The sequence below is a fragment of the Pinus tabuliformis genome, chromosome J (genome assembly GCF_031772625.1).
Source record: "Pinus tabuliformis cultivar Carrire ecotype Pingquan chromosome J, CPIR1, whole genome shotgun sequence".
NCBI lineage: Eukaryota > Viridiplantae > Streptophyta > Pinopsida > Pinales > Pinaceae > Pinus > Pinus tabuliformis.
In genome coordinates this window covers 379,042,068-379,067,361 of record NC_142295.1, presented here as the reverse complement: position 1 = coordinate 379,067,361, position 25,294 = coordinate 379,042,068, and the positions used below count along the sequence as shown (strand labels likewise).

The 25,294-nt window shown below is 33.7% G+C and overlaps 1 protein-coding gene across 1 annotated transcript; it reads left to right on the top strand.

The window, feature by feature from the left end:
* The first annotated feature begins 16,772 nt into the window (after positions 1-16,772).
* Positions 16,773-17,690, top strand: LOC149227321 (uncharacterized). Its single transcript, XM_089380463.1, has one exon. The coding sequence runs from the start codon at positions 16,773-16,775 to the stop codon at positions 17,688-17,690; it is 918 nt and encodes a 305-aa protein (XP_089236589.1).
* The last annotated feature ends 7,604 nt before the right edge of the window (positions 17,691-25,294 follow it).

Genomic DNA, 25,294 nt, shown 5'->3' with positions numbered 1-25,294 from the left:
TTTAAAAATATAATTTAATAAAAAAATTAAAATTTTTAGTTATTTTAATAATAAAAATAAATTTAATTTAGAAAATTTATATAAAATTTAAAGTGTTTTAATCAATAAAATTACTTCAGTTTGATTATTTTTTATTTAAGCATAGGTTTATCTCTTTTGAAATAAGTCTTTTCAAATTCTAATTTTAATTTAATTATCAATAATTATTAGGTGGGTGGTAGGGATTTAACTTTTATGGAATATTTTAAAATATTCATAGTAGTATTCATAAATCAAATGTTGAGATTTATCTCAAAAGTTGTTATGTTTTTTTTCTTTTTAATTAAATTGATTAATTGAAAAAAAACTAATATGAACAAGTGTCATATGAATTGAGTTATGTTTTTTTGGGCCTGTGGTATAGTTTATTTATAGATTAATAATCTCCACATTAAAGTGGGGATAAGTGTTTTGATGCTTATTATGGATTATAAGTTTACTAGCCATTTAATTTATAAGGTTGTGCTAGTTTTATTTATTGTTAAGATTAAAAGCATGTGTGTCTATCTAATAGGTTATAGGTTCAAATCCATAGGGGTAGAGTATGTACACTTATGTAGACTTAGTACTCAAATCAGTGCTTTAGATGGGTCTCTTGTTCCACAAACAAAGGGGTATTATAAACCAATTTGGTGTCTAGCTTGGTAGTGATCTTAAAATTACATTATTAAATCATTGTTATAATTAAACTTAAAACTTTAATAATTTTTTATATTATAGAAATTTTGATAATTAAACAATTAACACACCTTTCATATTTCTTGAATCTATTCTATGTGAAATTTCAACCTTATGAGTTAATATAAAATATTAAATTACAATAATTTTATATCACATCATTTCTCTTGCCTTTACCTTTTTACCCCAAAATGCTGAAGCATGCCCCATGGTTGACATTATCATATTGAATCCTATTGATTTTTATAGAATTGATTTTCGTTGTATATTTTTGTTTTGAGGCGCATTTTTTACAAAATTTCTCTATTTCATTATCTACCCGTAAACTTGAATCAACTCTAACCTTTACATAGACATATGGAACAACAAGCTCCCCTCTCCATTCAATACTTAAAAGATAACCCTATGAACTAGAATATCTCACATCCTCATAGGATAACCCTATGAACTAGAATATCTCACATCCTCATGAAAATTCACATCTCAACTAAACTTGATGTGATGGAGCATTGATCCTATATAATGTAGAAGCATCATTTTAACCAAAAATAAAAAATGGCATCACAACATCTTAAATATTCAGCTTCACAAGCCAAAAATTTCAAATAGCAATGATCATGGGCATCTCTCACATGCACATCAAAACCTCCAACAATTGAACCATTAATCTCAACAAGGTCAACTCCCTCATTTTGATATAATTCTAAAGAAAAAGTATCGTCATGGTTAAATATCACAAGTTGTACTTAAGATTTCCAAATGACATAAACCCTTAGTAATATATCACAAGTTGTACTTAAGATTTCCAAATGACATAAACCCTTAGTAATTTTCTCTCCCAAGAGCTGAAAATGAAACGCTTCCTTCATGCCCATATTGTAGCTTAAGAGATACCATATATATTTAATTAAATATGTATATTTTCTATGAATCACATTATTACGTTTGTTGTAGCTCACCAATAGTGTTTGTTATGAATCCCTTTACTGATTTATACAAGTCTACATTTGCTACAAATACATTGTACATGTTGTTTTGAACTTTACAGTGGCTTTAGATCATATTTGAGAGAGTGAATAAGTCTTCTAATTAGTAGATTTCATGTGAATATTTGAGTTGAATCTAATTTATAAATGATATCAACATTGCAGATAGAACAATTTTTGAATGCACTAGTTTAAAACTCATTTGAAATCTTCAAATTGACTAGTGTGCATTGGTGATTCTAATAACAAAATTATATTTTTAAAATGGTTTATATTGAGAAAATTTGATTTATATATTGTAACCCACAAATAAAATTTTATATTAGTAAACTTTAAATTTGGTTGTTGATATGGAGAAATGTTACATATTGGTATCCAAACTAATTGTTGTATCGATGAAGGAAAAAATTTAGTGTTGTTAATCTCAATTTTAGGTAGAGAGGGAACTTGGGTATGTTACAAAGTGGTATCAAAGAGGAGTTCAAACACTAGACCTACAAGGTCTATGAACTAGGGCTATTGATTATAGCACTAGGGGTTGTATGGCTCAAAAGAAATGAATGATAGTGAATTTGGTGCCATATTAAGCTAACAAACATGTTATTCTTGAATATGTGAATGCTAATTGTTGTAGCCATACTCAATGCTATATGATATTGTTGATTGAATAATGTTCTATGATCCTTATGGAGGTGTCTAAAGGATGATGCATTGGTACTACCATCAAGACATAATGATGTCCACCCTTTAGAAAATATAGCATGTTTAAATTGTGTGGATTATTGATTATTGAGTTTGGTGTTTGTATATTGGATGAATTGAACCCCTAAAAGGATAAGTACCCTAGTGATGGATGATACTTAAATTGTGTGGATTATTGATTATTGAGTTTGGTGTTTGTATATTGGATGAATTGAACCCATAAAAGGATAAGAACCCTAGTGATTGATGATACTTATTCATTGTATGTAGTTTTAATGCATGGATTGAAGGTATTAATTTTGTCTTTAGAATGGTTATTCTTAAAAGCTAATATGTTCTTCACTTATGGTGATGAATGATTGTTGAAATGAAATTTCCTTATGACTATTATGAGATAGTTTAATCATTGTTAAAATATTCATCTTGGGTGCTACATCATCATATTGTTGATGATATTTAGTAGAAACATCCTTAAGTATCATGTATACCCATGAAAGAGTAATTTTCTTATGCATATATCTTGGTTGCGTAAATTTGTTATTCATAAAGAGAAATGTCTATGCATATTAACATGCAGACATGGATATTGATAGGAATGCATGAAAGATTTGATTGAGGAACAAGAAGTAGTACTCGCTATGATTTGAATAATTTCATTTTAAATAGTTGACGTCATCTTAAAGGTTATATTTTTAATGCTAGTTTTGAGTGGGTCAAATGCTACTCTTTATAATTAACTAGCATGAAATTCTCTTGTAGCAATTGTGCAAGAGTGTTATATATGATATTTGATATATTTTCTTTTTGTTGATACTACCATCTTAAATGAACTAGTAAACTTGTGACTAATGGTAAGCTTTCATAAAACAGATTGATCTCAAGTATCAGAAGTTATTTAAATTTTCTTGTTATATTCTAGGTAGTGCCAACAGTACTTGGTTGTGTTTAGCATGGAAGTCATGTTTCAAGAGACATTTAAAGAGAAAGTATCAAAAACGTGTTTTATTAAATGAGAATTTTGCAAGCATGAACTCATTATAAATGGATATAAAATTTTGTAAAATATATTAATTTCAAGTTTGAGTAAAAATGTGTGAATGAGAAGGAAGTTAGGTAGGTAATGCACATGTGCATGTACACACATATATATGAGTATACAATTAATGCTCAAAGGAAATGTTTATATGTATTAAACATATATTTATTATAGATGCATGGATTTTACTATAAGTGCATGAATTTTTTTATGGAACCAGGAAATAGTTTTTTCTATTACTAAAGTAATAATATTGTTAGATAGACTTTTTGTTTTGGATGTTTTTTTAGAAAAATATGGAGCAATATTGTTTTAAGAGGGTAGTAATCTACTCCTTAGAAAGAGATAGGATGCAACGCTCACCTAGAATGTGTGTAGGAGTATTATGTGTGACCTATCATACACTAAGTTTATTTTATTAATGATTATCTCGTGGAAGAATATAACATACTTATGAGTATGCCTCCAAGACTTGTAATTAGAATAATGTGGATATGTTATAAAGTAACCTAATTTTAAGTCTATGTTGAGGTTGTAAGAATGATTTTTAATCATTATGGGTGTGCTAGTATAATCCTTGGATGCTATTGGTGAATCACCCTTCACTAAAATGAGGGGCATGATGTGTAATAATGTGTCTTGATAAGCTGCAAGCATTGCACGGGAATGTGTTAAGGCCCTTGGAATCCTATGTAAAGGCCCTAATAATTATTTATTATTATTTATTTTTTATATAATTACATAGGATAGAAATTACTCTTTCATTATAATTGTACCCCTTGTCTCCTATATATACACAAAGGATACCTAGTCTTAGGATCATGTCAACGTGTCTTGTGTATTGAATTCATTGTAAAAGGAGGTTTCCTCCTTGAATGGGTTGTATTAATTGACTTCTTATCATTTTAAAGGTGCATACTTTATAACATTTAGAATCATAGCTATGATCCTAGGGGTTTTCACCTTCAATCAAAACTTCATGGAATTTTTCCTATAGCTTTTTTTCGTGGAAGTTTTAGACAACAAAATTTTGAGGATATTGAGGAGAACTAAAAAAATACATACTATCAAAATTTAAATTTGGGTTGACTATATTTTCATAGATATATATTTTGGAATTTAAGGATTGTGACTAATCTTGAAATTAGTCTCAAATGAGCTATCCTTATACTTTCGCTATAACATTTCTTTTGAGACATTTCAAATAGTGAAATTTTGAGGTATTGTTGTAATATATTTGAAATACAAGTTTTAAAGCTTTCAATTTATGAATATCTATTTAGTATATATAGTAAATGGAAGATAGCATTTGCGACTAATTCTAAAATCAGTTCTAAAAGAGCCATCTTGGAGTTTGGGCTATAGAATTGTTTTGTGAAGTTTCAGAATTTGAAACTTTTAGAATCATGAGGAGACATAGAGAATGACGTGTGGGAATTCTTTTTTTTATTATGGATCCTCATAATTTATGATATATATTTTGGAATTTTAAGTGATTTTAAGATATTTTTTGGGGTTAGCAAGCTCATTTTTTCATTTTTGTTTCTAGAGATGTGTTTCAACATCTTTAAATAACATAGATATATCATTCAACGGGTTTAGTATGGTTGGGAAGAATACAAACAAGAACTACACATGGTTTCACCTTGTTGGAAACCCTTATAACCCCTTTTGTTACCCCTTTGAGTATTCTTGCATCAAATAATACTTGTATATGGAATTTCACTTTGTTGGATATGAGTTATATTCTTTGCATGAATACCTACATGCATTGTATGTTGTGTTTAGCATAGCATGGGGTGAAGCCCCCACGCAGAGGGGTTTGTAAACAACACCCACGAAAAAAAATGGTGATTTTTTGCATCCAATTTTGCTGATTTATTCCACAAAATTTCTGCTTTTAATGATTTTGTAGCACATGGTGGTCCAACCAATGGTTTCGTAAATATATTTAAGGAACTATGGTTATATTCTAATCCAAGGTGAATAGATTGATGGTTTATGGATGTCATGGGATATACATATTATATTGTAATATTGTAAAGAGAAAATCTACTTCAAAAAAAAAAAATCCAGTTTAGGTTAGTGTATGCACTATTGCATCTTTCCTATTTTATTAAGAATATATTTTCAAAAATTAACTGTACAAGGTAATACCTACAAACTTTTGTGTTCCTTTTGGTATATAGGAAGCATCCTATATATGCCTAAAACTAACTTAGATAAGTGATTCAACTATCTTGTTTTTATAACACACTGAGAATGGCACATGGAGAGACCACTTTCTAGTACCTAGGTAGTATGGATAAGGGCATGATTGAGCCTCCTTAGTTATTCCTTTCATATATTAGGTTGATCATTGTTTTTGGATCCCACACATATTAGAGAGTTATAACACCTAATGCTCCTTTATCCTTATTACCCAAAAAGTATTTCCTAGGGCTTGAAAGAAATATCCAAAATTGAATTTGCCAATTAAACCTTTAGAAAGTTCCTCCATGACTCATGAAGAACATTAAGAGATACAAAATTAGTTATCCAACTTGGAAATTAAATCATTGAATTGAATGATAGGTCAATGAAAGGGTGGATTTGGTCCATTCTCAAAATGAAATAGAACATAAGATGGAAGGTGAGATGACTAAAAATAAAGAACAGTTAGAAATAAATATGGATGAAAATAAGGAATATATGGAAATAAATATGGAACAATTGAATTAGAATATTATATAAACCTAAAAGTGGAAGGTTCCCAAAGTTAATACTATGATTGAAGGGGCTCATGGAAATAAAGGTGCTACTAGTAGTGCCAGTTTTGGGGGAATAAAAGTAGGCACTAAATGTGACCTCTTAAAAAATTAGAACTTTGGAGAGTTCTCGTTAAGTTGGTAATTTTGTTAAGGGTGATATCATTAGGTTACATTCTCACACAAGGTTATCAAAATATTTTTTGTAGCATTAAGTATGTCTTCATCTTTCCAATCCAATTTTTCCATGTTTGGTGACCTTCAAACCATAAGAAGCCATGGACAGATGATGGCTCGTTCAGTTACCACTTGTACTTATCAAGTTTATAGTGAATATATGAAGGTACAATAAATATAAAAATATTATATTGAAGTGATATATGATAAGTTAGAGTTAGAAAATGCATACTCATAGTAGTAATACTTATCATGGAGGTGTTTTACAATGACTTCATCATGAAAAAAATTGAAGTGGTGGTGTATGTACATCACAATAATATGTAGATATTTGATAACATTATTGATGCTCCAATAATGTTTATTTATTAGAATAAGAGGTGCACTATCAATCATAATCTTATGAAATTCTGCAAATTTCGTGTTGATTGCACTAGTGTGAAAAACATAGTTGAAAATTTTAGCTGGGTTATCATGTTTATAAGCTCACATTGACATATATTATAATATGCCTTTATGGCTTGAAGGTGTGTGATAAAATAAATTAATTAGGGAAGTCAATTTAAAATTAGGGAATTCATTGGGTTCTCTACAAAAATCCTTTATTGTAGTGGGTATCCCATCTTCCATTTTTTTCTTTTTACAAATATAGTCATAGTTCCTTGGATTTGATGGCACATTATCATGTTCAATTAGAAAATAGTGAAATATTGGATTTTTTCCAAATATTTGATCATAATACTTAGTAGATGCAACCCATATTAATGTAGGTGAATATTCACCAAATGTAGTTGTAGCCAATCATCAATACTTACCATGAATAATATTAGGAAAGAAATATAAAAAAAAAAAAGTATATTATTCATTTATTGGTGACAACTAAATTTCTAGTGATTCCATTCTTATATAAAAGAAAGAAAATTAATTTTTAACAAAATATTGTATTTCCACAAATTCTCATAATAGATTTAGTAATATGAAAGAAAAGCTAAACACACACAACAAATGAATTCGTGTGTAGAAATAATTTGTTCCCTATTTCATATATTGAAATAGGACACACACGCAAAGATCCCTTAAAAACTAGATTTCAATTTGGACACATAGCTATGTAATTGAGTATTCTTACTGCTAGCCTCTATCATTTATATTCCAAATTAAAAATATATTACTAACATTGTAACAATATATGAGAAATTATGCTACATCATTTATTTCTAACACCCCCCCAATGGAGAAATCAATTCTCTATGATACCAAACATATCTCTACATATTACAAACTTTGTCCTTCCCATAGACTAAGTGAATGTGACATAGATATTCTCATTTATTTTACAATACATCAAAACAATTTCAATTCCTAATTAGTAATCCATAAGTTGCACTTTACTTATTTTTTGTCTTGCAGCAAGACTCGCCAGACTTTAAAGATGAAGGTGCAGATAACCTTGATTGCAGTTAAGGCTTCGAGGTAAACTTATTTGAATAGATTTTAATATCTATTCTTGCTATGTTTTCTGCTTTTATTTGGAAATTTGAGCCACAGGAAGTTGAGTCCTAGATATGGATAGAACATGTAATTGTACAAGCTTAGATTTTTCTTGGATTCTTACGCTAAGATATTTAACAAAAGAAGTAAATATGATCTAAGTGGTCAAAGGATATTAGCTTGAGTACTTTGGTGAATAATTTGTTTCCCTATCTACTTGGGTTTAAGTCTCTGAAGACATGTTGTAACTAGATTGTATGTGGAATTTATGAAATAGTTTTATCTCGTGTTGTGACATAGAATTGACACCTTTTTACACATATTTTCCTTACCTTTTCTTATCATTTGGACTCTCACATCCATAACTCACCACTCTAACAATAATCATTAACTAAATTATATTTCATTTTTATGTGTCATCCATATTTTCTAGTTTTTCTTATAATCTGAAATAAGAGCTAATTTCTTTAGACAATTTTATCAATAAATTGACAAAGGGTTGTTACAATGTGTGTGGCTCGTTGAGGTGTTGTTACATAATGGAGTGAAGACCTTGTTGATGTTGTTTATACATGTTGAACTCATTTTTGACATGTTGTTATCCTATGTTTAGTAATGAAGATAGATTTGGAAAGCTATCTAATCAAAGGTAGTTCGACCATCGAAGGGTACATTTGTGGACAATGCAGCTAGCCTAGTTCAAATGGCTAGGATTCTTAATTAAAAAATCATTGTAATATTTGACAAACCATTACAAATTGGTTTCAACTAGGGTTATGTTGTAGTGACTATAACCACCCTCCAAAATTTTTCCTTAGCTTCATTTTGAAGCCTCCCTACCAACCTTCACAGCAGCATGTCCTGCTTCGTCAAGTACACAAACTACAGTGGTTTTCTTGTACAAAGATAGCCTGACGATCAAACCTTGATGCATTCCCCTCACAGGTTGTTCATCCGAACTTGGTCTAGCAGCAAGCTAAGCAGCTCCATCAAGAATTTGCGCAAATCTGGAGGGAAACCATCATTTCCTCTAGAAATTACACAATCCTGATTGGAAGCTTACTAGGCCCCATAATTGTGAAATTTTGTTGAGCAAGCTTCACCCATAAAATTGTGCAATCCTTTCCAGTTGGGCTGCTTAGCCCAGAATTTGCGCAAAACTGGGTAGCAGTTAGCTACTCTACCTAGAAGTTGTGCAAATATTCTAAGCCGCCAACCCAGCTCTAGCCAGAAATGCGCATTTTCTCCCAGTAGTTGAACAGCCTCTTGCATGTGCAGCTGAGTTGACTGGTTCCATCTAGGACCGAGCAAAACAGACTTGCATGCATGGGTTGCATCTCCCAAGGTAGCATGCAAAGGCATCCCTTGTTTAGGGATCTATTTGTGGCAGTTGGAGGTTACATGCAAGGATCATTTCACAAACCTCCCACCAAGTGTCTCTTTCCCTAGATTTGTTTCATGTGCGTCACAACCTCGATTTTATCAAAACTCATCAACCAAAAATTGCAGATCTCATTCCTCACATCAACCTTGTAGCTCTGACATCCCACGTTGCATCTAGGAGCTGTCGTCACATTCAACTCAGTTTTTTTGGGGTAAGCCTACTTTCCAAATCTTGTGTTGCATTTCTAGCGCTTTTTGTGTTTCGCTTCGTACGAACACTGTCTTCTTGATTTTAGTGAGCGTGTGCTATTATTTTGATACATACAAGCTTGTTCTAGCACCGTTTCAGTTTTCGTTAACATCTCACTATTGTCACATGCATAAAGCTATTTTTCACGAACGGTCGTCTATTCGGCTACTCGCCTCACCCACATTGATGAGCCTCGATATTGCAACAAGAATGTTGCAACTCCCAAGGCTATTAACTTTAATTATCAACCTGGGGTTCATATAAACTTAAGAGGTATTGGCATTATATGTGCAACACACAACGTGTCCTTCCTTTGTTGTCATGATGTAATGGAGTGCATTTACTAAATTCAAATCCTAAACTAGTTGTAGAAAATGAAATGTTCGAAATGGAACCTTAACCTATTACAAGAAAGAAAGTACAAGGAAAGAAACCTATTCTAATTGCATAAAGATCATGAACTAAATGTAAAACAAACCTAGCTTAAGTCTATTTACCACATGTGATGATTTAAACTAACTGAGCATGAAATATGATCTAGAAACTACTAACTATTGTGTGCATGTTTAAATATCAAAGAACTCATTTTTTAAATATTTTTTCTTTGTAAATGCAAATTCTAATCTTTCCTTGATCTTTGGCAAGGGAGACAAGTGCGGAGCAAGAGGGTTAAAATGGTCTTGATGGCATGGAGGTCAAGTAGAGGCCTAACCCCAGCTTCAATGATGATTTTTCTCAAATCGGGCTCAAAACATACTTTCCTATAGGATTCTATAGTGATTTCCTACAGGATGCTACAATGATTTCCTACAGGATCTCCTGATTTACTATAGGATGTTACACATCTACTATACGAAATTATAATTCATCAAATGACCAAAAAAATCAAATCCAAATTGGTTGGGACAAATTTTCTTATTAACTAGGATGTCTTAGGTCCCCATTCCAAGTGGAATCACTCAAAAAGACCTTTGTTAACCCATGCTAAAAAATAGAAAAGCATTACTAGTCAAAAATCTAGAAATTCGAGAACTAGTGAGCTAGTAAATCTAAAAAATGCCTAACCTAATCAAGTGAAAATGCAATGGGGTAATTTTTGTTATGAACTAGAATGTTTTTGTGATATAATGCAAGTGGAACCAACTCGATTAAAGCTCATTAGCATGCTCTAAAAAATAGCAGAAAGTTACTATTCTTTGCCACAAAGGAGTTACAAAAATCTAGATTTGGTAATAAGAAGACTAATCCAAGTAGCTCAATGATTACTATGACCTTTCAAAGCTTTTCCAAGGATGAAATGATGTTTGTGATCCTGCAAAAGAACTTACATAAACCATTTAACCCAATCCTACAACAAGAAATCATTAACACTAAATGTAGAAAAAAAAAAAAAAAAAAGAGAGAGAAGAAGAAGAAGCATGCGAATAACAAGTGAAAATAAGGAAAGAAAATGATACAAAAGGGCTGTGAGGCTCCTGGGATGGCCAAGCCCAAGAAAAATCAGAGACCTATGGAGGAGAACAATATTTAGAAGCTGAACATGACACCAATCTTCATTATTTTCATCAATACAATTACATCCTTGCAAGAAAATACAATCGAACTGCAGAAATACAAGTTCTCTCCACAAGAACACTAAAAAAAATCTATCTCTAAAGGAAAATTTGACTTGGTACTTATATAAAATGATTAGGAATCATTCCCCATGAAAGGAGAAAGTTTTCCCCACCAAAATACCTTGATTAGTGGATCTGGTCCCCAACACTAGGAATCTGCATTAAATGGCAGGGAACACATTCTTAGATTTTTTCAATCATTGGAGTTCCACAATCTGTGCCATAATTCCATAATATCTTGTTAATTTATTATTGATTCTCCTGTAGTAGGGAACAAGTACCTAAATTATCTTCTCCTCCAAATCTTCATAATCTGCCCAATATTTTCATAATATCTTGCTGATTTATTATGTATTATTGATCATCCTGTAGTAGGGAACAAGTCCCTAAATTATATTCTCCTCCAAATCTTCATAATCTGCCTAATATTCTCATAATATTACACAAAAATAAATAATATTAAGCACAAATATGCAAGTATTCATAAACCTTCCTAATGAATATATTAAATTTAAAAATACATTATCTAATGCAGAAAGAGAGGTTTAATGTGTTAAAGGATAATTTAGAGGTATGGGCCTTACTTTATGTCTAATTTAAGGGCCCATCATACCCCCTTGCTGAAGTGTTGTTCATCCTCTGAGAAACTTAGTGACCTCATTGTGCGTCATTAATGGCCATGGTGGCCTCTCTCTTATGAATTAAAAATCTTGGTTGTAAGTTCTACAAGGACAAGCCCAAAAACATATTTGTGCAAAGAAAAATCAATGTTTCTTGAGACCATTAGCTTGCCTTCTTCCCCTTATTCAATATGGGTTCTTGAATATTTTTCATTTTGGCAAGGTCTTCCACACCCTTATCAACCTTTTGCTACCTTGTTCTGCCATTTGGACACCTCTAACACCTTCAAAATGCATTTAGATGAGAACCAGAACATCGTGTATTAATTCATGTCAAAACTACAGGAAACTCTTTTTTAGCATAAATGATATTCTAAGCCTAGGACAAGCCCTAACTTGACTCCCAAGCCTTTTTCCCATTTTTAGACCATGGGCAAAAGCTAGAAAGAGATTGGAGACCTCTTGGAAAACATATTTTCATCACTGAAATTTGAGTTTTGTTTTGATGGTGAATGCCTAATTTCCTTTTTTTGCCTTCTTCTTCTCTCTTGTGGCCTAGATGACCGCCTAATAGCCTTGGAGTTCTCTGTTTTGATTAGGTCTCTCTTAAGCTCTGTCATCTTGGGGTTTAGCATAATTTGTTCATTTCTTCATTCTTGTAGCAACATTGTGCCTTCTTGTAGTAGTCATTCTTCCTCTTTCAGGGTCTTATAACTGTATGGGAGTGATGAGAAATGATGAAGAGGGATTGGATGATGATGTTAGGGCTCAAAGGGAGTAGTTTAAGTTTGTGAAAATGGAGAGGATACTCTGTTTTTTTTTCAAAAATAAAATGGGATGGATGAATGATGAATAGATAGTGAATATGAAGTGGATGGAGGGCTTGGAGTGCTGTGGTGACTTGGCCTTTGCAAAAATTTCTTCTTTTAACTGTTGTCCTCATTCCTTGAAATCATCACCCTTCATAATTTGACTTTTCAACATTGCATGAGTGAAGGAGTGAACTGTAATTAACTGGTTGAAGGTGACTGAGAGTGTTGACCCATCCTTAGCTTATGAACCCTCATCTCTCATGCATTGACAACAAATTTCTAACTATAATATTCTCAAGAGAAGAGGTCAAGAATATTGCATACATGTACCTACCTGATGGCCTTCCTGTAGATGTTGTTTGTTGGAGAGTGAAATCCTTGCTTGTATTTGTTTCATGTGTTTTTCTCTTCTTTTTTTCTCTGATGTTGTTCCTTGATGTGCATGTACTAGATGGTGATGCCGATGATTCCTCACTGTGCTGGTGGGTTCCCTCTTGTTAAATCCCCGTGTCATGTTTCTCTGATGGATGTGGAGGGTTGTATATGTCTCCTTATCAAATTTAATGGATGAGGAATTTTAGATGAAAATTATGTGTATATAATTCCCCTAAATTGCAATATTTTTCAACACAATAGAAAGCTTTTTTATATTCTTTTCACTTGGAAAAATGTGGGAAATTTCATCTCCTACCTCCTTATCACTCTCTGGTGAAGCCAACTTTTCTTTCTCCCTTTTAAAACTGCTCACTTCCAATCCTGTAGGTGTTGTTTTGTATCCTATAGGATCTCCTCTAGGATCCTATAGGGAAACCTGTTTTGAGCCTGAATTGAGAAAAATCATCATTGAAGCTAGGACTGGGCCTCTACTTAACCTCCATGCCATCAAAACCATTTTAACCCTCTTGCTCCACACTTATCTCCCCTGCCAAAGATCAAGGAAAGATTAGCTTTTGCATTTATAAAGCAAAAAGATTTTAAAAATGAGTTCTTTGATATTTGCACATGCATACAGTAGTTAGTACTCTCTAGATCAGATTTCATGATCACTTAGTTTAAATCATCACATGTGATAAATAGGGTTAAGCTAGGTTTCTTTTACATTTAGTTCATGATTTTTATGCAATTAGAATAGGTTTTTTTCCTAGTACTTTCCTTTTTGCAATAGGTTAAGGTTCCATTTCAAACATTTCATTTTTTGCAATTAGTTGAGGGTTTCACTTCAGTAAATGCACTCCATTACATCATGACAACAAAGAAGGACACATTGTACACTGCACATATAGTGTCGATACCTCTTAAATTTGTACGAACCCCGAGTTGATAATTAAAGTTGGTAGCTTCGGTATTGCAACATTGTCACGCGGGTGACCCGGGTTCGATCCCCGATAATGACGCCAAAAAGTGATGAGCCTCGTTATTGCAATAAGAATGATGCAACTCCCAAAAATACCGACTAACCTAGGGTTAGTACAAACTTAAGATATATCAACACTATATCAAGACTATATATACAACATAAAAATTAAAAAACAAAAAAATAGATAAATACTCAATAAGTGAAAACATAAAATATTTAAATTTAAATTTTCTTCTTTTATTTATTTTTAATTTATATTTATAAATTTTTAATAAAGTCCGTAAATGAAAATATTTAAACTTTCCTCTTCCTATTTTTTTAATTTATATTTACAAATTTATTTAATAATGTAATCACTCGTACCAAAGTTGAGCTTCAAACACATCCTTTTATTGAATTTTAAATAAGTAGTGCAAACATTTAAACTTTCATCCTCCTATATTTAAATATTCAGAAGTCATCCAATTTTAAAATATTCAGCACTCATCCAATTTTTAACGCAGTTAGCTTTCAGTATCTTGGGCCGTTACTCCAACCATTTTCTCACTGAATAAAACCTTTAACCCAGTGGTTAATTTATATACTCGCTCACCACCAAATCCAGAATTGCAGGTTCACATGAAATCTGAAATTTAAAATTTGGATTCCCTCCAAATAATGCATATTTTATTGTAGTTTTGAAAGAAATCAAAATTTGAACTCGAAATTTGTATGTTACATGGCAATTTTATGTGATTCATTATATGTCACACAACTGTGAAACGTACCCTGTAAGTTTATGTAAATTCTAGATTTGGTATTAGAGGTCGAGCCAGGATTAAAAGTGAAGTTGTAATCGTGTTTTAGAAAGTTCTTAATTTAGGATAAAGTACATAATGTTACTATTTGTAACGTAAATAAAAATTTGAAAAAAAAATATTTGTTAAATTTAAAATAAATATTTTTATATAACAAGGTAAAGCCATTTTTTATAATATTTTTACATATTAAGCCATCATAATAAGTGTTAGAAATTAAAATTAATTCAATATAGATTTAATTTTTTATTATGGAAAATTCAACTTAAAATAATTAATATTCATTCATTTGTGTTAACAAAAATATATTGTGTTCATTCATTTGTGTTAACAAAAATATATTGTGTTCTTTTGCTTATAGTGTTTTACATATTGATGCATATATGTTTTCTTTATAATTTTTAAGAAAAAAAAAAAAAAAAAATTCATGGAAAATTATATTGTTGGAAGTTTTAGATAGTTATTTTTTAAAATTAGATATTATTGTAATATTTATAAAATAATACTATATTTTGGATCACTTATTCTCTAAGAAAAAATTAATTTTCATTATATTTGAAAGATGATGGATCCATAAAATGAAAGACTAAATGGTCTCATTTAATTCCCTTAGTATAGCTCGTATATGGTATATAAGTAAGGCGTTATGGGCCTGGAGTATGCCCTATAACTGCTTCTGCTTGGCTAAGAGCTCATCTTCCTCGGACGTAAGGAAACAGGTTAACGGCCCAAGACCCAGAGGCATCTGGCAGGAGTGAAAGCCTGCTCCCTTACGGACCACCAGCGGGTTATTTCAGGTGGCGTGGTTTTCCTTGATAACAGTGATGTGTCAACTGACATTCGCGCATAGCAGCCAGAGATGGCTGTCTTCACTGTTGGTTTGACAAACTGAGTTTGATAGGTTTTTCCACCTTTTGAACAAAAAAAAAAGAAAAAGAAAGAAAAAGTAAGGGGTTCGGTGGAATTTTCTTTTTAAATTCACTCTATGTAAATTCACTCCCTATAATATTTATATAGATTGTAATATTTAAGTGTATTTAAAATTGTGATTTGTGAATAAATTTTTTTTTTTAAATATACAAAATTTTACACGTTAAAAAAATGTGATGTGTAAAATATATATTTAAAATTATTTTTCATTTTATAAAAAAAAATAAAAATTAACTTGGTAATAATAAACCATTAAAATAAAATTAATCTTTCAAATTAAAACATAACTCTTCTTTCAAATTTGATTCTTGAAATGAAGTAAAATTAACCAATCTATTAAATACGTTGAATTTGGCATATAAATTTTACTCTATAGCAATTGAATACATAAAATCTGCATAAATAAATGCAAAAGACAGCAGCATAGTAATATATTTTTGTAACAATCTTTTTTATTTAAAATAAACTGGAGCTGGAAGTCAATCATAACACTCGTCATTTTATATTATAAAAGGATTTTAAAATTCAATTTATCTTTAAATAATTCTATATTATGATTTGAATAATCAAAACCATTTCAAAAACATAAAATCTGCACAAATAAATACAAATAACAACAGCATAGCAACATCTAACAACATATTTTTATAGCATTTTTTTATTTGGAATAAATTGTGGACCTGGAATTCAATCATAACACTATCATCATTTTATATTATAAAAGATTTTAAAATTCAATTTATCTTTGAATAATTCTATATTTCAATAATCAAAGAGTTTCAAATTCATACGAAATTTGTAAAAGAATGTCTACAGAGTCAACGCATTCAGGTTACAATATTATACAGAAAATACTTAAAAAGGGTATTCCAGTGCTTCAGCCTCGCTCCCTTTTTCATGTTGAAATTCCTCGGCTCTGAGTCTACTTGGTAACGAGCGTTGGTAGTGAACAGAGGTGGCTTGCTGTCGTCCGTAGTCTTCAAAATGGGGGCATTACCTGTACGAGAGACTCCGATTGTCTTGCTTGGGACATTTCGGGTGATCCGAATAATATATCTGTCAAAGGTTTATATCAGCTGATCATTGGGCAACAGCCCTCCTGGTCCCCGTCTTTTCCCCTCATTTTCTGGAAGGACGGCTGTCCTATGAAGATGATCCTGTTTGCCTGGCTCGTTTTTCATAACCGGAATTTGACGTGGGAAAATTTATTGAAGAGAGGTTGGTTTGGTCCTAATGTTTGTTCTTTATGCAGGGAAGAGGCGGAATCGAACCTCCACATCTTTCTGAAATGCAAGCAGTCAACTCATATATGGCGAGATTTAGAACATGCCTATGGTTTCAAGATTGACAGGCTGGTATCGATTCAGGAGTGGCTTATGGATTGCAGCAAGAAAAAGAAATTTTGGCGCAGAATTGGCATCTTAGCATTATGGTTTATATGGAAAGGGCGAAACTCCTGCATTTTTAATCATTCCAAATTTTCCCCAGCTAAGGTTATCGATCAAATTACTGTTTATGCTGAATCTTTCCCTCAGGAACCAGCTAAGAGAATAATATCATCCTCAGACAGGCTTTCTTATGTTCGTCCTCATCAGCCTTCTGCCTTTTTCGATGGGGCAGCTCAACAGGGTCAATGCGGATGCGGCTTCTACATATTTATTTCTGAAAGTTCTCAATTCTCTGCTTATTGGCATGGGGGTCAGGGATCTAATAATATGGCGGAAGCTATGGCTCTCTCTGGCCTTCTGAAATTTTGCATATTCCTTGATATTCAGCAGATGGATTTTTATGGTGATTCAAAGCTATGGGTTGATTCGGTTAACCAGAAAAACTGCATTCAGAAAAACTGCATTCAGGCTCATCATCTGTCTGGCTGGAGAGATAGGATACAGTTCTATTGGTCCTGCCTAGAGAATTGCTCAATTCAACATATCAATAGGGAAGAAAACAGTACAGCAGACGGTCTTTCTAAAAAGGGACTCTTCTCTTCTTCAGAATTTTGGCATCTCGACATTGTATCTGATGATGTCCATTATCAGATATCTGATTTTGCCCTTCCAGATTTGTAAAGAATTTGCATGGCAGCCGTCCTCTCTTTGGAGTTTTTGATATCAGAATTTATCAAAGTCGAATACAGAGTCAATTGTTTTTCTGATATAGGCTTTTTGTTCTTATATACAGAGGGGATCATATCTCTGTTCTTGCACAACAGAGAAAAAATGTATTATTCAGATTTTATATACTTCATATAATATATATCGCTTTTTTCCTTTGAAAAAAGCGTTGGTAGTTATATAAATCTGGGTTTTTATGCAGCCAATGAGTTTTACTTTTGATAGGAGTGGTCTATAATGCAATTTTTTGGAGGTTAAACTTTGATTTGTATTATTTAAAATGGTTTTTTAACTGTATATTTGGATTCAGCACCCTGAAAAACCCCTGGGATGCTTTGATTGTGCAGAAACTAGCTATCAAACTTGCGATTCCAATAAATTGCTACGGGATTTTGACCAGAAAAACCCACAAGAAAACCCTCCAAAAAAATAGCATTATAATAAGCGGCGATCTCAGCCATTAGCGATGTAACCCATCCGAAATATAAGCGAAATTTGGCAAAGAATGGGTGGAGATCGATGAATTCAAATGGAGTTACCACACTGGGAGAAAACGGAGAAGGAAATTCAGCAGCACCTAAAACGCAATCAAGGCGACCCAAATGTAATTTCTTCCCATCTCTGTAAACTATTTTTTTTTAGTGAATGTGTAATTTTGGAAGATTGGATATCATAAATTTTTATTTTAGAAAATTGTTCTGATTATGAGAACGATGGAATCACAAAAATTGTCATTATTTTTTTTAATATCATGATATCCAAATTTTTTATCAAATTATTAATTGTTATTTTTTTCAGTAAAAAAAAACCCTGGTTTTGTATTATATTAAAACAATACATATGATAAACATAAACATCATCATAGTTTTAATAGTATATCCCTTATCTGACTGATCGGGAAACTAAATATATGCTTATATGATAAACATAAACATCATCATAGTTTTAATAGTATATCCCTTATCTGACTGATCAGGAAACTAAATATATGTTTCTATTCACTGAGTGTGTCGTTATCTAGATATTTCTCAGATTCTCACGATGAGCCAAAAAAAAATACACATATTTTTTAGAATTTTCTCCATATACAGTAATATATCAAATGTCTTTTTTATACAAGACCATATACAAAATCATATAAAAAATAAATAAACCAAGAAGTTTTTTCAAGGTACTTATCTGTGCTGTTGTATTGCTGGGCTGACAATGAGTGTAAAGCTCTATCTTAGCATATCAATGCTTTTTGCTTCTGTCATTGTTGTCCCCATTCTTATCTGAATGTGCATACCTTCTTTTGTGGCCATTAAATTTTTATTTTTCTACCCAATTACTTATCACTATTTTCAAGTAGTCCAATTTTTCCCATATAAATTAACATGTCATCTCATAATAAAACATGAGAAAGAGGAATTAAACTGGCTAGCTACCACTGAAGCTATTCCTCTAGCATCTTTGTGAACTATTTTGTAAATAAATAAATATCAATATCAAGATTTTGGGTGTAAATCATGCATTAAACTTATTTTACTGTAAATTTTTTTTTATAAAATCAAAAGATCAAAAAAATTTGTATTAAAATCAACTTACATATATCTGATATTCATAAATAAGTTCTCATCATGTCATACGATCGGGCATCCTTAAGTAGATTGCAGATTCCTATCAGATGGACATGAGCGTGATCAATTTTTTTACCATACCTATGTCGGTCCGATTCTCAAATATTCCGAAAATCTGCAATCAACTTAAGCTCAGGACACACGATCTATTATTAACATTATTAAAAGAACTCATGTATAAGAAATATTGTGAGAGCTTTGAAGTCTGCCCAAGTAAAAAGTAGAGCAATTGATTGATCTCTCCCATATGGACTGTTAGTCCTAACTTCGATAGAGCGTTAGCAATAATATTTTGCTCCTTGTATATATGGAAAAATGATACGTTGTAGAACCCCGTCGAAGTTCTGATTCTTTGTATCTAGTCCATTAATAATGGAGGTTTGAAAGAAGACTTTTTAAGCCCCCATTGATTTTTCGTTAATCCAGTCAATTGTTTAAGTTCCAATTGAAATAATCATATAGCTCCGAGATTAAGCTCCACAGCCACATAGGTTGTCAGTTTTTTTTGGATATAAATTTTTTTTATTTCCTTTATTACCACATATCTATATTTATTGAAATATGTGTAGATATTGTTACAATTTTTATCTCAATATGATATAAGATATATCAATTATGACAGCATTCTTGCATCTCCCGATGCACTTCAAAAATAAAGGAAAGAAGTGTTTTGACTTCCTTATATTTTGACTTCCACTCTTTATAGAATTCTTCAATAAATATATAGACTCACCATGCATTGATGTTTAATTTTCATAAAACACAAATTTAAGTGGTCATGGCATATTGGTAATTGAAAAATAAATTTGGGAATTTCTCACATTCACCTCAACACATAGTTCATTTATAAGGCATGTTGAAACCCTACTTGCATAGATTCTTCCCAACACATAATGCATCTACAAGGCCTGTTGGAACCCTACTTGCATAGATTCTTCCCCAACACATAATGCATCTACAAGGCCCGTTGAAACCCTACTCGCATAGATTCTTCCATGTGAGAATATTGTTTTGCCACACCAGCCATCCGAAATATTTGAGTTTCAAAGGCACATATGCCAAGACCATACCTTCAGAAACCGCCATTTTTCCATTGAACCCGGTTGATCAAGAGTTATATGTTTGTAGACTTCTTCAATAGAGATAATTCCTGCACTAACCTCCCGTCCCATTTAAACAAATCAGCCTTATCCCTGAAAGAGATCTTCGCCATGTACAAATTAAAAATATATTTTTCCCATATCTCTGCTAAGCCTCCATTTAATCCCAACTCAGTAGAGCTTATCCAAGTAGAATATAGATATTTTGGATCCCTATCATCTGAATTTGAATTAGGCAAATTTTACTCATGTCGTGAAGGCACTGGCTGATAACAATAGGCAGAGTGATTTCCCTGAAAACCTCTAATTGGATCCATCACTATTTCCACTGCAACTCCCAAACCAATCTCCCAGCACAGATTACGGAGAAGCCACTATTTTAATTTCATGAAGCAATACCATATGTATGAACCATTTTTTGGTGGAGTCTCGGTCCCATAATCCATTCATGAAGTGACAGATTTAGATTTCTTAGATTGTTTTTCTTAATGATTTGTTGCAACAGACCAGATCTGAATATAACTTGCTAGAAACTCTTTATAACTAGTGCCCATCCAAATTTCACGATGTTGTTTAAACCCCATTGACCTTCCTCTTTCTTCTGGGAATTGATTTTCTTAATGTCTTGTTTGGCATCAAATATAAATGCATCCCATATATAGAAATATTATTAGTCCCTGCCGGGGACTATAAGCGATCGATAGATCGCTGACTTTGGGTTGACCGTGGCGATATTTGGAAATATTTCATGGTTTTCCTAAGTCGGATTAAGGTTTGCGGGGGGGCAGTGGTTGGGGGTCTTATTACGCGCTTCGCATGGTTCGAGGCGAATGGCACGTGGCGCGTGTGAGGGGCACGTGGTTGCATGCGGTCTGGTGGTGTGATCGGCGGCCAGGTGTCCGTCCTCGAGATGCTGGAACGTCGGCTTTGTGTTTTACTGTCTTCGCGACATTTGGGTTGGTATTGTTGTGTGCGATGTTTGGTCTGCGGTGGAGGTGCTGCCTGCCCGGGTATTGTTGCTTGCAGTCTGTGCGATTTTTCGTCTCTAGTCGAGTTCCTGCCTGCTCGGTGTGGGTTTGGTGAGTTCGGCTACTGTGTGGCCTGCATGCAAAAGTCGATGGAATTCTAGTTGAATACTCAGGGTTTGTCTTCTGGTTAGATACTGAGGGTTTCTCTTACGTGCATGCAAGAGTCCATGGTTAGTTCAAGGTTATAAGTTAATGGCATTGTGGTTGAATACTGAGGGTTTGTCTTGGCTGTCGTGGGCATGCGGTATGGTGGTCTGATCAGCGGCCAGCTGTTCCTGCTCGACATGCTGGAAAGTTCGGCTTGGGTTTTACTATCTTCGCGGCCTTTGGGTTTTACTGTCTTTGCAGCGTTTGGGTTGGTATTGTTACTTGCTTGTTTAGCTCTGCAGTCTGTGCGATTTTTCGTCTACGGTGAAGTTCCTGCCTGCTCGGGTATTGTTAGTTGCTTGTTTAGCTCTGCAGTCTATGCGATTTGTCGTCTGCGGTGGGGTTCCTGTCTGCTCGGTGTGACTTTGGTAAGTTCGGCCACTGTATGCGATTCTGGTTAAATATTCAGGGTTTCTGTTACCTGCATGCAAGAGTTCATTGCTATTTGGGTTTTACGCTGTTCGCGGCCTTTGGGTTATTATGATTACTTGGTTGTTTAGCTGCGCGGTCTGTGCGATTTTTCCTTTCTATTTGTTCTATTGTCTGCAGTGAAAACACAATGCGGTTCCTGGCTGTTGTGTTAGCTGCATGCAAGAGTCCATGGCTGTTTGAGCATTATAAGTTAATGGAATTGTGGTTGAATACTGAGGTTTTGTCTTAGCTGCATGTGTTTTATGCAAATTTGGGTAAATGTCTGCGTGAAGCTATGATTGTTAGTTGTATTGTTTAGAGGTTAAGGTCGGCTACTGCATTATAAGTTAATGGCATTTGGATTATTATTGTGAATACTCAGGGTTTGTCTTCTGGTTGAATACTGGGGTTTTGTCTTACGTGCATGCAAGTGTCCATGGTTATTTGAGCATTTTAAGTTAACGGCATTCTGGTTCAATACTGAGGGTTTGTCCATGGGTTGACGGACGCGATTTTTGGAAACATTTGGCATATTTCCTAAGTTGAACTAAGGTTTACGGGGCGGAAAGGGTTGGGGGTCTTATTACGCGCTTCGCATGGTTCGAGGCAAATGGCACGTGGCGCGCGAGGGGCACGTGGTTGCATGCGGTCTGGTGGTCTGATCGGCGGCCAGGTGTCCGTCCTCGAGATGCTGGAATGTTTGGCTTGTGTTTTACTGTCTTCGCGGCATTCGGGTTGGTATTGTTACTTGCTTCTTTAGCTCTGCAGTCTGTGCGATGTTTGGTCTACGATAGAGTTCCTGCGGTAAATGTCTGCGTGAAGCTATGATTGTTAGTTGTATTGTTTAGAGGTTAAGTTCGGCTACTGCATTATAAGTTAATGGAATTTGGATTATTATTGTGAATACTGAGGGTTTGTCTTCTGGTTGAATACTGCAGTTTTGTCTTACGTGCATGCAAGTGTCCATGGTTATTTGAGCATTATAAGTTAATGGCATTCTGGTTGAATAGTGAGGGTTTGTCTTAGTTGTGGTCGGCATGCGCTATGGTGGTCTTGTCGGCGGCCAGCTGTTGCTCGTCGACATGCTGGAAAGTTCGGCTTGGGTTTTAGTGTGTTCGCGGCCTTTGGGTTTTACTGTCTTCGCGGCCTTTGGATTGGTATTGTTAGTTGCTTGTTTAGATTTGCACTCTGTGCTATTTTTCGTCTGCACTCAAGTTCCTGCGTGCTCGGGTATTGTTCGTTGGTTGTTTAGCTCTGCAGTCTGTGCGATTTTTCGTCTGCGCTGGGGTTCCTGCCTGCTGGGTGTGCCTTTCGTAAGTTCTGCTACTCTATGGCAATCTGGTTAAATACTGAGCATTTCTGTTATGTGCATGCAACAGTTCATGGTTATTTGGCTTTTACCCTGTTCGCGGCTTTGGGTTGTTATTGTTACTTGGTTCTTTAGCTCTGCGGTCTGTGCGATTTTTGTTTTGTATTTGTTGTATTGTCTGCGCTGTAAACACAATGCGGTTATTTGAGCATTATAAGTTAATGGCATTCTGGTTTAATACTGAGGGCTTGTCTTAGCTACATGGGTTTTATGGACATTTCGGTAAATGTCTGCGTCAAGCTGTGATTCTTAGTTGTATTGTTTACAGGTTAAGTTCGATACTGCATTATAAGTTAATGGCATTTGGATTATTATTGTTGCTTGGTTGTTTAGCTGTGCGGTCTCTGCGATTTTTCCTTTGTATTTGTTGTATTGTCTGCGGTCAAAACACAATGCGGTTCCTGGCTGTTCGGTTAACCCTGTCGCAAACGTTTGGTTGCGGTTGTGTTGTTCCAGATGCAGCTTCTATCGCTCGACTGTGTGCTGTCGCTTTGGTAAGTTCAGCTATTGCATTATAAGTTAATGGCATTCTGGTTAAATACTGAGGGTTTCTGTTACTTGGATGCAAGAGTGCATGGTTATTTCAGCATTATAAGTTAATGGCATTCTGGTTGAATACTGAGGGTTTGTCTTAGTTGCATCGGTTTTATGGAAATTTGGCTAAATGTCTGCGTGAAGCTGTGATTCTTGGTTGTATTGTTTAGACGTTAAGTTCGGCTACTGCATTATAAGTTAATGGCATTCTGGTTAAATACTGAGAGTTTCTGTTAGCTGCATGGAACAGTCCATGGTTATTTGAGCATTATAGGTTAATGGCATTCTAGTTAAATACTGAGAGTTTCTGTTACCTGCATGGAACAGTCCATGGCTATTTGAGCATTATAAGTTAATGGCATTCTGGTTGAATACTGAGGATTTTGTGTGCAGACTTCGTTAACCAATTACGTCATTTGCACATTTTCTCATGGTAGTGGCATAGGTTGCGTTGTGCATGCATATGCTCTAGACAAGAAGGAATTCGGACGCTCGACTTCGTTGCAGGTACGGTGTTATTCTACTAATTGCATTTTGTCAATTTTTGTATTGCTTGCTTTTTGTCAATTTGTTAGTGTTTTAATTTTTGCGTTGTGTAGGTTTATGGTCCAGTTACTCTAGGTTTATAGTCTAGTTACTCCGTCATCCCTGCTGGGGACTATATGCGATTGATAGATCGCTGACTTTGGGTTGACCGATGCGGTTGCTGGCTGTCGTGATACTGTGGGTTTCTGTTAGCTGCATAGGTTTTATGGAAAATTCTGTAAATTTGGGTTTCAGCCACGATGTCGCTTCGTTATCATTTGAACCGAGTGGACCTGGGCGAAGCTATGGTTCTTGGTACAGATTGAGTCACAGTGTTTTGTAGTTTGAACTGTTTTTGCACATGAACATCTAAATAAATTGGGGATTTTGAACTGTTTGAAATGTTAAAATATTGAAGATTGCAGTTTGTTTTGTAACTGCACGGTTTTGCTATCTTAGGCGTGTATTCAACGTTTTTCGCTCGTATAATTTATGTATATGTTTACTTTGGTCCTTAATGTTTGTTCAAGTTTGTAATTCTGTTATGGATGTATGAATATTCGACTCTGATATTACTCCTAGAACGCAAAGTTGCTTTGTTAACAACTTTGTTAAGTTCATTTAGTTAATGTTAAGTTCATTTGGTTTGTTAACAAGTGTTGAATTCAAGGTTTGCTATATTGGTACTAGATGTTGTTCGTTTGTTGTTGCTTATATATTGGATGAAATGTTTCGTTTGCGAAAATTATAAGCTTTTCTGTCACGTTGAGGGTTTCTGTTACCTGCATGGGTTTTATGCAAATTCCCGTAAATGTCAGTTTCGAGC